The sequence below is a fragment of the Physeter macrocephalus genome, chromosome 2 (assembly GCF_002837175.3).
Source record: "Physeter macrocephalus isolate SW-GA chromosome 2, ASM283717v5, whole genome shotgun sequence".
Lineage (NCBI taxonomy): Eukaryota > Metazoa > Chordata > Mammalia > Artiodactyla > Physeteridae > Physeter > Physeter macrocephalus.
This window is the reverse complement of record NC_041215.1, coordinates 77,554,456-77,567,572: the sequence shown is the minus strand read 5'-3', so window position 1 is coordinate 77,567,572 and position 13,117 is coordinate 77,554,456. Positions and strand designations below refer to the sequence as shown.

Here is a 13,117-nt window from a genome sequence, read left to right as displayed (position 1 = left end):
ATGGGAGAAAACATTTGCAAACGAAGCAACTGACAAAGGATTAATCTCCAAAATATACAAGCAGCTCATGCAGCTCAATAGCAAAAAACAAACAACCTAATCCAAAAATGGGCAGAAGACCTAAACAGACATTTCTCCAAAGAAGACATACAGATTGCCAACAAACAGATGAAAACATGCTCAACATCACTAATCATTAGAGAAATGCAAATCAAAACCACAATGAAATTATCACCTTACACCAGTCAGAATGGCCATCATCAAAAATCTACAAACAATAAATGCTGGAGAAGGTGTGGAGAAAAGGGAACCCTCCTTCTCTGTTGGTGGGAATGAAAATTGATACAGCCACTATGGAGAACAGTATGGAGATTACTTAAAAAACTAATAATAAAACTACCATATGACACAGCAATACCACTAGTGGGCATATACCTTGAGAAAACCATAATTCAAAAAAAGTCATGTAACATAATGTTCATTGCAGCACTATTTACAATAGCCAGAACATGGAAGCAACCTAAGTGTCCATCGACAGATGAATGGATAAAGATGTGGCACCTATATACAGTGGAAAATTACTCAGCCATAAAAAGGAACAAAATTGAGTTATTAGTAGTGAGGTGGATGGGCCTAGAGTCTGTCATACAGAGTGAAGTAAGTCAGAAACAGAAAAACAAATATCGTATGCTAACGCATACATGTGGAATCTAGAAAAATGGTACTGATGGACCTAGTGTCAGGGCAAGAGTAAAGACACAGACATAGAGAATGGACTTGAGGACACAGGGGTGTTAGGGGAGGCTAGGATGTAGTGAGACAGTAGCACTGACATATATACACTACCAAATGCAAAATAGATAGCTAGTGGGAAGCAGCTGCAAAGCACAGGGAGATCAGCTTGGTGCTTCGTGACCACCTAGAGGGGAGGGAGGCTCAAGAGGGCAGGGATATGGGGATATATGTATACATATACCTGATGCACTTTGTTGTACAGCAGAAACTAACACAACATTGTAAAGCAATTATACTCCAATAGATGTATAAAAAATAATAACAGTAATTTACCTGGTCCATCAGAACCTAATCAAGGTGTGTCAAGACATTCCCCCTATGCTAATTAGCCTCAAATTGCTGTATTTGGGAACCATATATCAGCTTTTGGTAGATTTGCTATCTCCATCCCTCACCATCAGTTTCCTTTTATCTTGCTCTCCTTTTATCTCAAGAAACAATACTTTAAACTCCTATTTCCATTTGTAAAATGGAGATAAACAGTATGTATTTTCCTATTTAATTTGTAAGGATTAAAACTAGTTTGTAGATATTATTATTATTATCATTTTAAAAAGTTTACTATATTAGTATCTGTCATTCAATTGCTCAATAAATATTAGATAATCACACACACACACACACACACACACACATACACACCCTAAATTTATCTCCAGACCAGACCTCTCTTATGAATCAAATGAAGGACTTCCCTGGTAGTCCAGTGGTTAAGAATCCACCTTCCAATGCACCGGACGCAGGTTTGATCCCTGGTCGGGGAACTAAGATCCCACAGGCCGCAGGGTAACTAAGCCTGTGTGCTCTAAAGCCTGCGCACCACAACTAGAGAGAAGACCGTGTGCCGCAAGGAAGAGATCCCACGTGCCGCAACGAAGATCCCGCGTGCCACAACTAAGACCCGACGCAGCCAAATAAATAAATAAGAGTCAAATGATACCTGATACTCTACTTGGAAACCTCATGGGCATTGAAGTAGACTGACTGCAAAAAATGTCCCATTTCTTCATCCCTCCCTATAACTATGCCCTTTGCAATGTGACTTTGTAGCTCTTCCCACAAAGAGGTGGAGTCTACTTAGAGTGACCAGCCATCCCAATTTACCCAGGACTGAGGGGGTTCCTGGGACACAGAACTTAAAGTGCTAAAGCCAGGAAAGTCATGGGCAAACCAAGATGAGTTGGTCATCTTAAGTCTACTTCCCCTTTTGACTTTGGACTGGCTTTATGACTTGCTTTGGCCAACAGAATGCCGTGGAAGTGACAGTGTGCAAAGTCTAAGTTGACTCTGGTTCCAGCCAGTGGAAGAAGGGCAGGGAAGAGTCTCAACCCTGGCTTAAATGGCCCATCCTAGGAGTGGTACTCATGACTCCCACTCTGTTCCACTCATAGCCTAGAATTGAATCACATCATTAACCTAAGTGCAAGGGTTGGTTGGAAATGTCAGTCTAGTTGTGTTCCCCAAAAGATCAGATTTTGGGAGACAGCACTTGTTCTATTCTACAATTTTCCATTACTAGTCCAAATGATGAAGTTTTATTCTGATTAAACACTAAATTGAGGCACAGAGAAGTTAAGTAATTTTCCCAAGGTCACACAGCTTGCAAATGGCCAAGCTAGGAATTGAGCCCAGAGCCTATACTTTTAACCACTCCAATATATTTCTAATACTATTTGATTCTCTGACAAATTACTTTGTAATTTTTTAACAATAACAACGTTTCCTTTTATCTAAAAAAGGATGCAAGAAGCTGGACATAGCTATAGTCAGTTCCCTATGAATAACTTGCAGGGCTCCTCTTCATCCCCCTCTACAGTTTCAGAGAGGTGTAGAAGCAGCCCGGGCATGCCACACAGGGAAACTACCTAAGGCTCAGCACAGAGGGACTCTGCCCAGGGGACTAAATGAGGATAGTGCAATGCTACATGAGTTAGGTAGTAAGTAGCCTGAGAGCCTTTCCTAAATTCAGTGCTGCAGGCAGCCCTGCACTCCCCACATCCCAGCTCCTGACCTCTTCTTAAGGCACATGGGCCCTGCACTGCGACTGGGAGGCCGACGCCCATATCCCCAGCCTGCTCTGGTCCCCTGGAGTTAACAGGCCTCCTCTGCTCTCAGCCTGCCCCCTGGAGAAAGCATCCTTACGCACTAGAGAAGAAAATGGGGCAACACCCTCGCCTTGGCCTTTAAGAACCTGCAGAGCCTAGGCCAGAGAATGCCCAGTTCTCCGGATAAGCAGGGCAGCAGACAAGAAAATACGTGGTGATATGTTCCCACGCAATAATCCCAGGAGGAAGGTATTGGGTTTTTTGTTTGTTTGTTTGTTTCTGTTTTTGATTTAAGTATAGTTGACTTACAATATTAATTTCAGGTGTACAACATAATGATTCAGTATTTTTATAGCTTATACTCCATATAAAGTGATCATAAAATATTGGCTATAGTCCCAATGCTGTACATTACATCATTGTTAACATTTATTTTATACATAGTAGAAGTTTGTACCTCTTAATCCTCTTCACCTACTTTGCCACTCCCTCCAGGAAGGTATTATTATTACCCGCATTCTACAGATGCAAAATCAACGAAGCACAGAAAAATTAAGTCCTTTTCCCAAGGTCACACAGTAAGAGCAGCGGTTCAACCCAGAAAAGTCTGGCTTCCGAGCCCAGGAGTCAGCACATCCATAGGAGGTGGCACAGCTCTTTAGTGTGTGATGAGGAAGGGGCGGGGGTGGAGAGAAGGGAATCCGTGTACCCAAAACAGTACTCTGAGTTTCAAACAGTTCCTTCCAAGTTCTTTTCCCGTTTGGTACCGGGGGGCGGGTTGCTTCAACCACTGAATAGACAATAAAGTGAAATGGACCTGACTAGAGTCTAAGACCTGTAAGGCACAAGGCGAAATTGGCTCTGAAAGTTCCAGAAGTATGCTATAACTGACAACCCAGCACCATGAGCCTCAGGGGGTGACCATCGAGTTTGGGCGTCCGCAAAGGGGTTCACCTCCGCCCCTCTTATGGGAGGAGTTACCCTTCAACCTGAGAGGCAGCAGCCAACCGTGGCTGGGCACGCAGAGGGCAGGAGGTTCCAGAATGAACGCAGCTCTCCCCGCCCGCCCCGCAGGCACCTGAGCTCGCCCGACGCAAACGTTCCCTGCGGCGTCCGCCCATTCGGTGCCTAGGGCAAAGGGGCGGAGATTGTTTTCTTTCAGGTTCAAGAATAAACCTTGTTGAGAGCCATTTGTTTGCACACCTCTTATCACCCCACGTGGGTGCAGCTGAAAGTGCAAAGTGAAGGTCCCAGTGTTCGGAGCTGGGGGGCGGCGGCGCGGAGGCGTAACTTACTCCATCGGCGTTCCTGGCCCGCCTGATCCGACACTGAGCTCTGAAGCTTTTAGCCGCGGAGAGAGAACGCGTCCCTCTCGCTCACTGAAGCTTGTCCGCCTTGCCGAGTCTCCGGCCTTGGGAGCCCCAGCTGGACACTGAGGCCCCGCGCAGCGCCTCAGAACCCGGGGAACCCTTCGCCCCAGTCTGGGCGCCCTGGCGGGTCAGGAAACCCCGCTTTCGCTCTCTTTGCTTCAACCGCTGAAGAGGCAGTAAAGCGAAATGGGCCTGGATCTGGGTCAGGAAGACCTAGAAGGTAGTCGGGGAAATTGGTCTGAAAGTTCTAGAAGCGTGTTGAACTGACCACCCAGCGCCATGACTCACCCGCGAAAGGTTCGGGGCTGTGAACGCTGAGCGTCGGCTCTCTCTCGCCTAGCCCTTTTGGGTTTACTCACTCGAGCAGGGAGCGGAGGTGCGGCAACTCAGCGGGGACAAAACACCTGCGCGGAGCTGCGGTTCGCGGGCGGAGCGAGAGGGGGCGCCCGCCTTCCCTGCACCAAACAGTGACCCCCGAGTCTGTTCCGGGATCATCCCGGGTCCCGAGCAGTGCCCGCGCAGGCTACTCTCCCGGAGAAGCCTCTCCTTCCAGTCCGCTCCTGGGGCCGCAGGGCCCCTTCCTAAGTGGTCCCTCTGCCTCGGAGCCCCTGGCCCGGGAGAGGTGGGTGTGCCGCGGTGATCTCCCGTGACCCGCAGGCCTGCAACCGGACCCCGGCAGCAGCGGCCTTGCCTCTGTGGCCCGGACCTGCGTTCGAGTCCTGAAGCAAAAAAAAAAAAAAAAAAAAAAATCAGTCTCTGTAAGCCTTGGTTTCCGCGATGTGGATAATTGTGAACCCACCACATAGGATGGTTCCCAGGGGTCAGTGCTTGTCAGAACTCTTGGACTTCAGGAAACGCTCAAGAAATAAAAGCTGGCCGTTACTACTGTATTAGTTGTCGCAGTATATCTGCTTTTTCCACGAGACTGTAAGGTACTGGAGAACAGGAACTCCCAGCACCTGGCACAGTACGTGGCATGGTAAGCGAGACTAGCTGCCTGGGACCCTCGACGGCAGAATGCAGAGTGGGAACAGGGGGCAGTCCAGCAGCAGCGCGTGTGACCCCGAGTGACGTAGGCGAGTGAGAATGAGCCTGTCCCGGCTGCGCACAAACGGCACTTCGGCGCCCACCCCGCGCCCCCTGCCGGCAGGGGTGATCCTCTCCCCCCACCCCCCATCCCGGCACCCCTCGGCGTCCGCTTTCTGTGTAATGGAGGACGCCCAGTGGTCGGGCAGAGGCTGTGCGCAGAGCCAGGGGGAGCCCTAAACGCCTGACTCAAGCCAGCGGTAGGGCCGAGGCCTGAAAGCAAGGCGCAGCAGACCTGTTTTCCAGAGCCGCTCGCTGTCTGCTAGAGGTCGGCAGCTGTTCGGCCAAGGCTTACGGTAAGTAAGTACCCTGTGGTTTACACTATGGCAACAGAGAAAGGAGGGGTACCTAACTCAAAGGAAGTCGTTTCTGCCCTGGAGCATCACTGTTCATGTGTACAATGGGAACTATGATTCCGTCCTTGCCTGCAAGGCTTGTCACGAGGCTCCCAAGGGAGGAGACAGATAAAGGGCTGTCGCGACAACCTCGTGGGCATGGGATCCAAAACAGGAAGGTCTCAGCGACGGTGCTGGAACATAGAAGACCAGAGCAGAGACACTGAGCCCCCTTCCCTCCCCCATCCTTCTCTAGAAAACTGAAAGCAGAAGAGGGGAAGGAGGGTGCCCTGAGGTGGAGGACGAATTTTGGCTGCAAGGAGGCATGTCTATTACCCCAAACTCGATCTGAGCCCCTCCCCAAACTCCTCTCAAATCACTATGGAGAGGCATCCCCCTACTCTGAACTGTGGACAAGAGTGTCAGTTCTCTACAGTACTGTCTCCCTGACTTTAGACCAAAGTGAGGAAATTGTTTGGATATTGTGATCTGATAATTTAGGCAAACCCAGATTTGTGCCCAGATTATCAGAATTAACATCTCAGGTCTTTACTTGACTCTCCAAATGCAATTGTAAATTCTGCCTCTCTCTCCCTCTCTCTCTTTGCTCATTGCCTCCGGTCTTTTCTCCCATATACACACAAGTCCCTTGTTTTGCAGTTAAAGGGGAACTGGGGTCATATTTCCTTCCAGGAAGATGCTATTTTCCAGATCTAGCTGACCTGGAATTCAGGCCATTAATGCAGGTTCTCACAGTTAATAAAATTAAACACATTTGCCACCATGAAAAAGTCTGGAGTACATGCTTGGAGTGGGAACAAAGGAGCAGAGAGAAGGCAAGGCTATGGAAATTAGATCTTTTATATTTCGTTTTCAATAGGAAAACAAGTTTTTACCTCAGATCAAAACAGCTACCGCTGTGGTGACAGAAGGATTTGTAACTTGGTGTCAGGACACCAAAAAGCAATCTTGATTACATATCAAGAGGTTAAGTTTGAGACTGGGGCCCACAAAGCAGCAGGCTGAGCGCAATGCGCTGATGAGGCAATGCGGCCTGTGGCGAGACCCACCTCCCGAAGCTTTCTAAACCAGCTCCCGCTTCTCCATCTAGGGGCCTTCTGTAACCAAGAGGAAGGCTGCAAACTAAATCCAGGCGGATTACCTTCCTCACTATTCCGCAGAGAGTGAGCTATGCGGATGCTGGAGTTTTAATTACACACTTGCTTTTTCTGAGGAAGAAAACCAAAGATATTTTTCAAAGTATTAACTTGTTTTCCATTAGGCAGTTGTTGTAACAAGTTCTTTCAGCGACGTGTTATGTCTTTAGAACGGGGTGCTTCAGATGGCGCGCACTAGCACAATTTTGTGGCTTTTAATTACTATTTTGTTCTTTTGGGGGGTTTCAGAGGCTGGCGCCTCGGCATGATTAGACCGTCTGCTGGGCCCACCGCAATTACGAACACCTCCACCAGGTGGCGCCACAAGGCAGGAACTGCGGACTCCGGTAAAGGCGAGTGTCCCTCAACTCCGGGCCACGGTTTCCAACCACCAGGAAACAGATATAGAGGAAATCGCCACTTCAGATTTAAAAGAAAAAGAAATTGCAGTGATAGGGCCAAACAGCGTCCTACAATGAAAAAACTAAAATACGGTTAAGTGCATGAGATAAAACTTTTCTGTTTCTGTAAATTTAGCAAGATTTGTAGTATCGAGACAACACTCTCACCAAAGTATCATCCCATTTCCTTTTTCGTAAAAACATGGAATTTAAAGTTAGAACTAACTTTGAAGGCCATCTGGTCAGTCCAACCTAGAGAGGAAATCCCCGGGATCGTTTTTCGGTTGTCAATTAGCCATCAAATACACGTAATTACTCAGCATCTCGGTGTGTCCGAAAAGTACAAGGGAAAATGCTTTCAAATATATCATTAGCAATACTACCTTTGAATTTATATAGCTTTTCTCTCAAGGAACAAGGAAAATAGTTTAAATATTATCGAATTAATTGTCCTAATATCCCTGTGGGTTGGTTAGGAAGCAGATATTATTATTATACCATTATATCAATGGACTATGTCAAGTGCCGAGTGGCTGACAACGGTAAATGCCAGACCCTTCGAGGAAAAGCGGAGCTAGAACTGGCCGGGCTCTCCGCACCGCTTTATTTTGATTAATGTTTGAAAGCTGACCTCGGACGTGAAAGTACGAATCACTGGAATTGGTCGACACTTGTACAAAGAAAGGGTTGGGAGACCCCATTTCTTCTTCCTCGGAGGCGAAATGACAGTCTCCGTCTTCACGCCTTCCGTCCTCCTGCCACCGGTCACCCTGATTCTCCGCCCCCCGCCTCCAGCCCCTCGCCTCGCTGCTCACATTCAGCAGCAGCCTGTCTGCACCCACGACCACAGCAGCCGCAGCGCCAGCCCTGTGATTTCCACCCCCCCACCCCCGCCCCGCGCCCGGCGTTCCTGAGCTCCAGAAGCCTTGTGGCTCGGCGCTTCTGATTGGCCGTTGCTAGGTGACGTCGCCTGAGCTCACGTGACGAGTGTTAAATGCCCACCCTGCGGGAGCCCGGCCCACAGACAATCGTAAAGCCGCTCGGGGCTGCTCACCTGCTCCCACCTCCTCCTGGCGCCCTGGCCAGGCCCCGCCACCCCTGACCCCTCCACTGCCCGCCCCTCGCCCAGGCCCGCGCTGGGCAAGGAGCCGAGCGGCCCGAGAGGCGGAGAGAGGATGCGGCCGGAGGCAGCTGTCCCGAGCAGTGCACGGTGATCGCCTCCCCCGGAGGAGGAGTTGCCTAGACCATTGCCGCATTTCTTGTTTTCCTCCCCCCTCCCCCACTGTAATTACATTGGCTGCTGGAGGGGACAGGGAGAGACGGAGGAGGCGCCTCGCAACCCCCCTCGCGCCCGCCACCCCTGCTCTTTCCCGTCCCGGGCCAGGATGACTGGAGTCTTTGACAGTCTGGTGGCTGATATGCACTCGACCCAGATCACGGCCTCCAGCACGTACCACCAGCAACAGCAGCCCCCCAGCGGCGGCGGCGCTGGCCCCGGCGGCAGCAACGGCAGCAGCCTCCACAAGCCTCAGGAGTCGCCCACACTCCCGGTGTCCACAGCTACCGACAGCAGCTACTACACCAACCAGCAACACCCGGCGGGCGGCGGCGGCGGCGGCGCTGGGGGCTCGCCCTACGCGCACATGGGTTCCTACCAGTACCACGCCAGCGGCCTCAACAACGTCCCTTATTCAGCCAAGAGCGGCTACGACCTGGGCTACACCACCGCCTACACCTCCTACGCTCCCTACGGGACCAGTTCGTCCCCGGCCAACAACGAACCTGGTAAGCATAACTTTCGCGTCAAGGGTGCCAAGTCGGTCTAGTTCCTGGGATGGGTGGGATAAAAATCTTTGGGACAGGGATCCATCTGGAGCCCTGGCCTTTCACACTGATTGCTTCCCGCTCGCCTCGCGCCCTTTACCCTCCTCAACTTTCAATTGGCCGAGGGTCACCGGGTACGTCCCTCGGGTACCCGGGTACTCGGCTGGTGGGACCAGGTGGCCTCGGCGGCCGCCTCACAACAACCTCATTTCCCTACCACCTGCTGCTCCTTTCTCCACCGGTTTGCGCCTGTCTTCCCCTTCCCTGGAGGGGCCGACTCCCGGGTTCGTTGGCGGCGCGGGTCCGCGCGTTGCAAAGTTGTGCCTGAGCGCTGCGCAGCGTCTCCAAAACCCGCCTCCCGGCTTAGGCCAAGTTCCACGCTGCTCTCCCGGCGGGCGGGGAACTCCTGGGCTCCCGCGGTTGCGCGGTTCTCACGATTCCATTTTATTGCAGAAAAAGAGGACCTCGAGCCTGAAATCCGGATAGTAAACGGCAAGCCAAAGAAAGTCCGGAAACCCCGAACCATCTACTCCAGTTTCCAGCTGGCGGCTCTTCAGCGGCGTTTCCAAAAGACCCAGTATCTGGCACTGCCCGAGCGAGCTGAGCTGGCGGCGTCTCTGGGCCTCACCCAGACTCAGGTGAGGGCTCGCGGCCTGGGAGGCACGAGGAGGGCGCTGGCCTGGGATGGCCAGGAAGCAGGCAGGTTTAGGACTATGTTTTTTAAAGTATTTTTTATAGTACTTTTAAGGGTTTCGAGGCCCGCGCCTTGGGCGGCCTAAACTTCCACGCCCGAAGCTGATAATCCCCCAGGGTGCCACCTCGTGTGAGGAAAGGATAGGACAGGGGTGGGCAGAAATCCGGTAGCAAGTTGTCCTTCTGCGTACTACTGATTAAGCGGGTAAAACAAGTGGCCCTCCTGACTCCCTCCGCTGTCACCATCACCTAAGTGCACACACATCCGCTCTCTCGGGTTTTCTGAGAATACCTCCCATTGGAGCAGGAACCGACAGACCCTCTGAGGCCGCGGCACGTGATCGGCTTACCTGCCCAGGGTGTCCACCAGCTGTCTTCCTAAGCTTCCTCCCCTCCCCTGCCCCAGGCCGAGGTTCCTCCATTAATGCTCAGGTCCCTTTTCCACAAAGGTCAAAATCTGGTTCCAGAACCGCCGATCCAAGTTCAAGAAAATGTGGAAGAGCGGTGAGATCCCTTCGGAGCAGCACCCGGGGGCCAGCGCCTCGCCACCTTGTGCTTCGCCGCCGGCCTCGGCGCCGACCTCCTGGGACTTCGGCGCGCCGCAGCGGATGGGGGGCGGCGGCGGCGGCCCGGGCAGCGGCGGCAGCGGCGCGGGCAGCTCCGGCTCCAGCCCGAGCAGCGCCGCCTCGGCTTTCCTGGGCAACTACCCGTGGTACCACCAGGCCTCGGGCTCCACTTCGCACCTGCAGGCCGCTGCGCCGCTGCTGCACCCGGCGCAGACCCCGCAGCCGCACCACCACCACCACCAGCACCACCACGGCGGCGGGGGCGCCCCGGTGAGCGCAGGGACGATTTTCTAACTCCCGGAGACTGCGCCAGAGACTGAGAGAGCAGAGACCAGTTATCCTTACTGCTCGTCCCCAGAGCCATAGGGTCCCTCCGGCTGGCCATTTGATGCCACCCGCCGCTCCCGGAGGTGGCGGCCCAGGATGGCCTGCCCCAGGCCCTGCTACCCTCGCGGGGCCACCGCGCGACCAGGGACTGGAAGGCGTCTTCTCGCGCCACGGGCTCCTCTCGGAGAAACCCGGCATCCGCGGGAGAAACCCTGCCACGGCCGCCTTTCCGACCTGAGCCCCGCCTCAGACTTGCCTCCCCTCCCCGCCCCGCCCCGCCCGGCGAGGCAGTCCGGCGCCTTTTTCGCCCCGGGCCGCGAGCAGAGTCCCGGAGAAGGACGCCTGCCCCGCCCGCGAGGCTGCCTGGGCCCTCTGAGGCTCCTTTCTCCTTGCCCGCCCCCAGGCTCAGCTCCTGTCCTCTGGGGTTATTGACCTCCCGGTCCTGCCGGCCTGCCCTCCCCGCCCCCCGACCCCTTGACCCCGGCGGCCCGCCGCTTTTTTTCTGCCCTGCTGTTTCCAGCCGTTGGAGCCCTCCTCCCTCCCCCGCCTTAGCTCTCCTCGCAGGAACGCTCCCTCAGCTCTCTCCTCATCCTTCACCAGTGGAGTTTTTTTATTTTTATTTTTTTAAAAGTTTAGGTGCCTTTGCGGATGACCTCATTTTGATGTTGGGGAAAAAATGATTTTTTTAATATGTGAACACTGCAAAAAAATGTGTTTAAATTATCTTTTTTAAAACCTATTCAGGATTATTAGCCTGGACTTCGATATAGCGTTTGTAAATAAAGGTGTCTGTGCAGATTTTCCCACTGATTTATTTGTATAAAAATACTCATCTTTTCAGACTTTTTTGTAAATCCCCACTTGTGAAAACTGCGGTTTAGCAGTGACCTCAGCAACCCCTCCGTTTTATTTTTCCCTTCGAAAAATGTTCTCAGTTTAACTAAGCTACTGATTTGGATTTGTTTTATCTTATCCTAAAGTCTTTGTTCTTGAAATGAAAGGTATTTTGGGGTTATTTATTATGAAAACAACATGCTCTTAATGTTGATTTTACAATATGAAGAGATTATTTAAATAAATTATTGTTTTCATTGGATGTGTGCGCTTTTTCCTTGGTGTCACGACCTGGAAGCTCGAGCCGCTGCCCAGGCGGGGAACTAGGTCAGCCAAGAGTGACATTTACATCTATCGGAGGCTGCGACTTGCGGAGAGGTGCGGCGACGCGAGGACCCGCGCTCTCAGCGCAGGGCCGCAGCGAGAGTTCACGCTCTGCCCGCATCAGTGTCCCCGCGCGAGGTTCGCCAGCTCTCGGCGCGGTGAGTCACTCAGTGCCCGGTGGCTCCAGCCTCCGCCCGCCCGGCCGCTTCGGCGCCGGCGCCGCAGCCCCGCTCCTGGGAGGTCTCAGCCGCCCCCGCGCCCGAGTTGCTGGCAGGGCAGTACCTTCGAGGCGCCGCGGGGAACATGCCGAAGCCGGGGTCTCACCCCTACTTTGGACCGTCCCCACTGTTTGCCCTGCAGCCCTTCTGGGACTGGCTGAGCTGAGAACTCAGTGAGTTACCCAGGCCCTCGCGATACTCTGGAAGGCAGGGCGACCCCGGGCACACAGGGCTGCGCTAGCACACATGCAATCACACACGGACTCGCACAGTCACATCCATACTATCACATACTGAATCACACTTAACACTCCTACACAGAACACTGACAAAAATTCATGTACATTCGCACGGAGACCGACGCACAGTCCTGTGGATTCGGCGTTGTTAACACCTCATGATCTTGGAGGGGAAACGTCCATACATGATTCAGCTCTGCTTTCCACCTTGGATCCCACATAACTAGCGCCCAGCTTTGGAAGTGACCCTAATTTCTGGCATTCCCTTCAAGGGCCAGGGGTAGGTGGGTAATGCAGTCCTGAACCAAAAGTCTTTTTCCTTGAAAGCGCTGGGGCCTACAATTGGAAACGTCTTGGCTTCAGTCACAAACTGTGTGACTTTAGGCTACCCACTTAACCTTTCTGTGCTGCAGTTTGCAGATCTGTAAGATGGAATCAATAATAACAGGTATCTCAGAGCTGTGAGCCTTTAACAAGGGAATGACAGTGTGCGGCACCTGGTAAGCACTCAATAAATTTTGCTTAGTAGCATAGAGTTTTATCCCAATGCCCCCAAATAGTGAGGCTTTAGTTTTGCCTGCAATTATGAGGCCCAGAGTTACCCAAGAGGCCTTTCCAAGTTCACCTTGTGTGGAAGAGCAGCATTCTAGGGCTGGGAGAGCTCTGGCCCCTTCCTATATGAGAGGCTGAACCTTAGCCATCCCCTCTGAAGCGACCAGCGTCTACTGGAGAGGAGGTTGGGGGCAAGCCAGAGAGCCCAGTTTGCCATATGTCCTCTAGGATGGCTATTCAAGCCATCCGTTTTGTGTGTCCTCAACTAAGGTCTGCCAAAAAACAGACATGGAGGACTTCCCTGGTGGTGCAGTGGTTAAGAATCCGCCTGCCGGGCTTCCCTGGTGGCGC

At 52.4% G+C, this 13,117-nt stretch overlaps 1 protein-coding gene and 1 long non-coding RNA gene across 3 annotated transcripts in view; one reads left to right on the top strand and one right to left on the bottom strand.

Moving 5' to 3' along the window:
• LOC129392563 (uncharacterized) overlaps window positions 1-4,773 on the bottom strand; it is a 149,632-nt gene extending 144,859 nt beyond the window's left edge. For both annotated transcript variants that reach the window (XR_008618685.1, XR_008618686.1), the window contains exon 1: window positions 4,136-4,773. This is a non-coding gene — a long non-coding RNA (uncharacterized lncRNA). The remainder of the gene's footprint in view (window positions 1-4,135) is intronic.
• Window positions 4,774-8,212: 3,439 nt separating this feature from the next.
• Window positions 8,213-12,513, top strand: DLX2 (distal-less homeobox 2). The gene is made up of 3 exons (XM_024122172.2): window positions 8,213-8,974; window positions 9,467-9,651; window positions 10,156-12,513. The coding sequence occupies exons 1-3, from the start codon at window positions 8,575-8,577 to the stop codon at window positions 10,564-10,566; spliced, it is 996 nt and encodes a 331-aa protein (XP_023977940.1). The 5' UTR covers window positions 8,213-8,574; the 3' UTR covers window positions 10,567-12,513.
• The last annotated feature ends 604 nt before the right edge of the window (window positions 12,514-13,117 follow it).

Coding starts and splice junctions, on each gene's coding strand:
- DLX2 (XM_024122172.2), top strand. CDS start 8,575: ATGACTGGAGTCTTTGACAGTCTGGTGGCTGATATGCACTCGACCCAG. Junction 8,975..9,466: donor CCCGGCCAACAACGAACCTG/GTAAGCATAACT, acceptor ATTTTATTGCAG/AAAAAGAGGACCTCGAGCCT. Junction 9,652..10,155: donor TGGGCCTCACCCAGACTCAG/GTGAGGGCTCGC, acceptor TTTTCCACAAAG/GTCAAAATCTGGTTCCAGAA.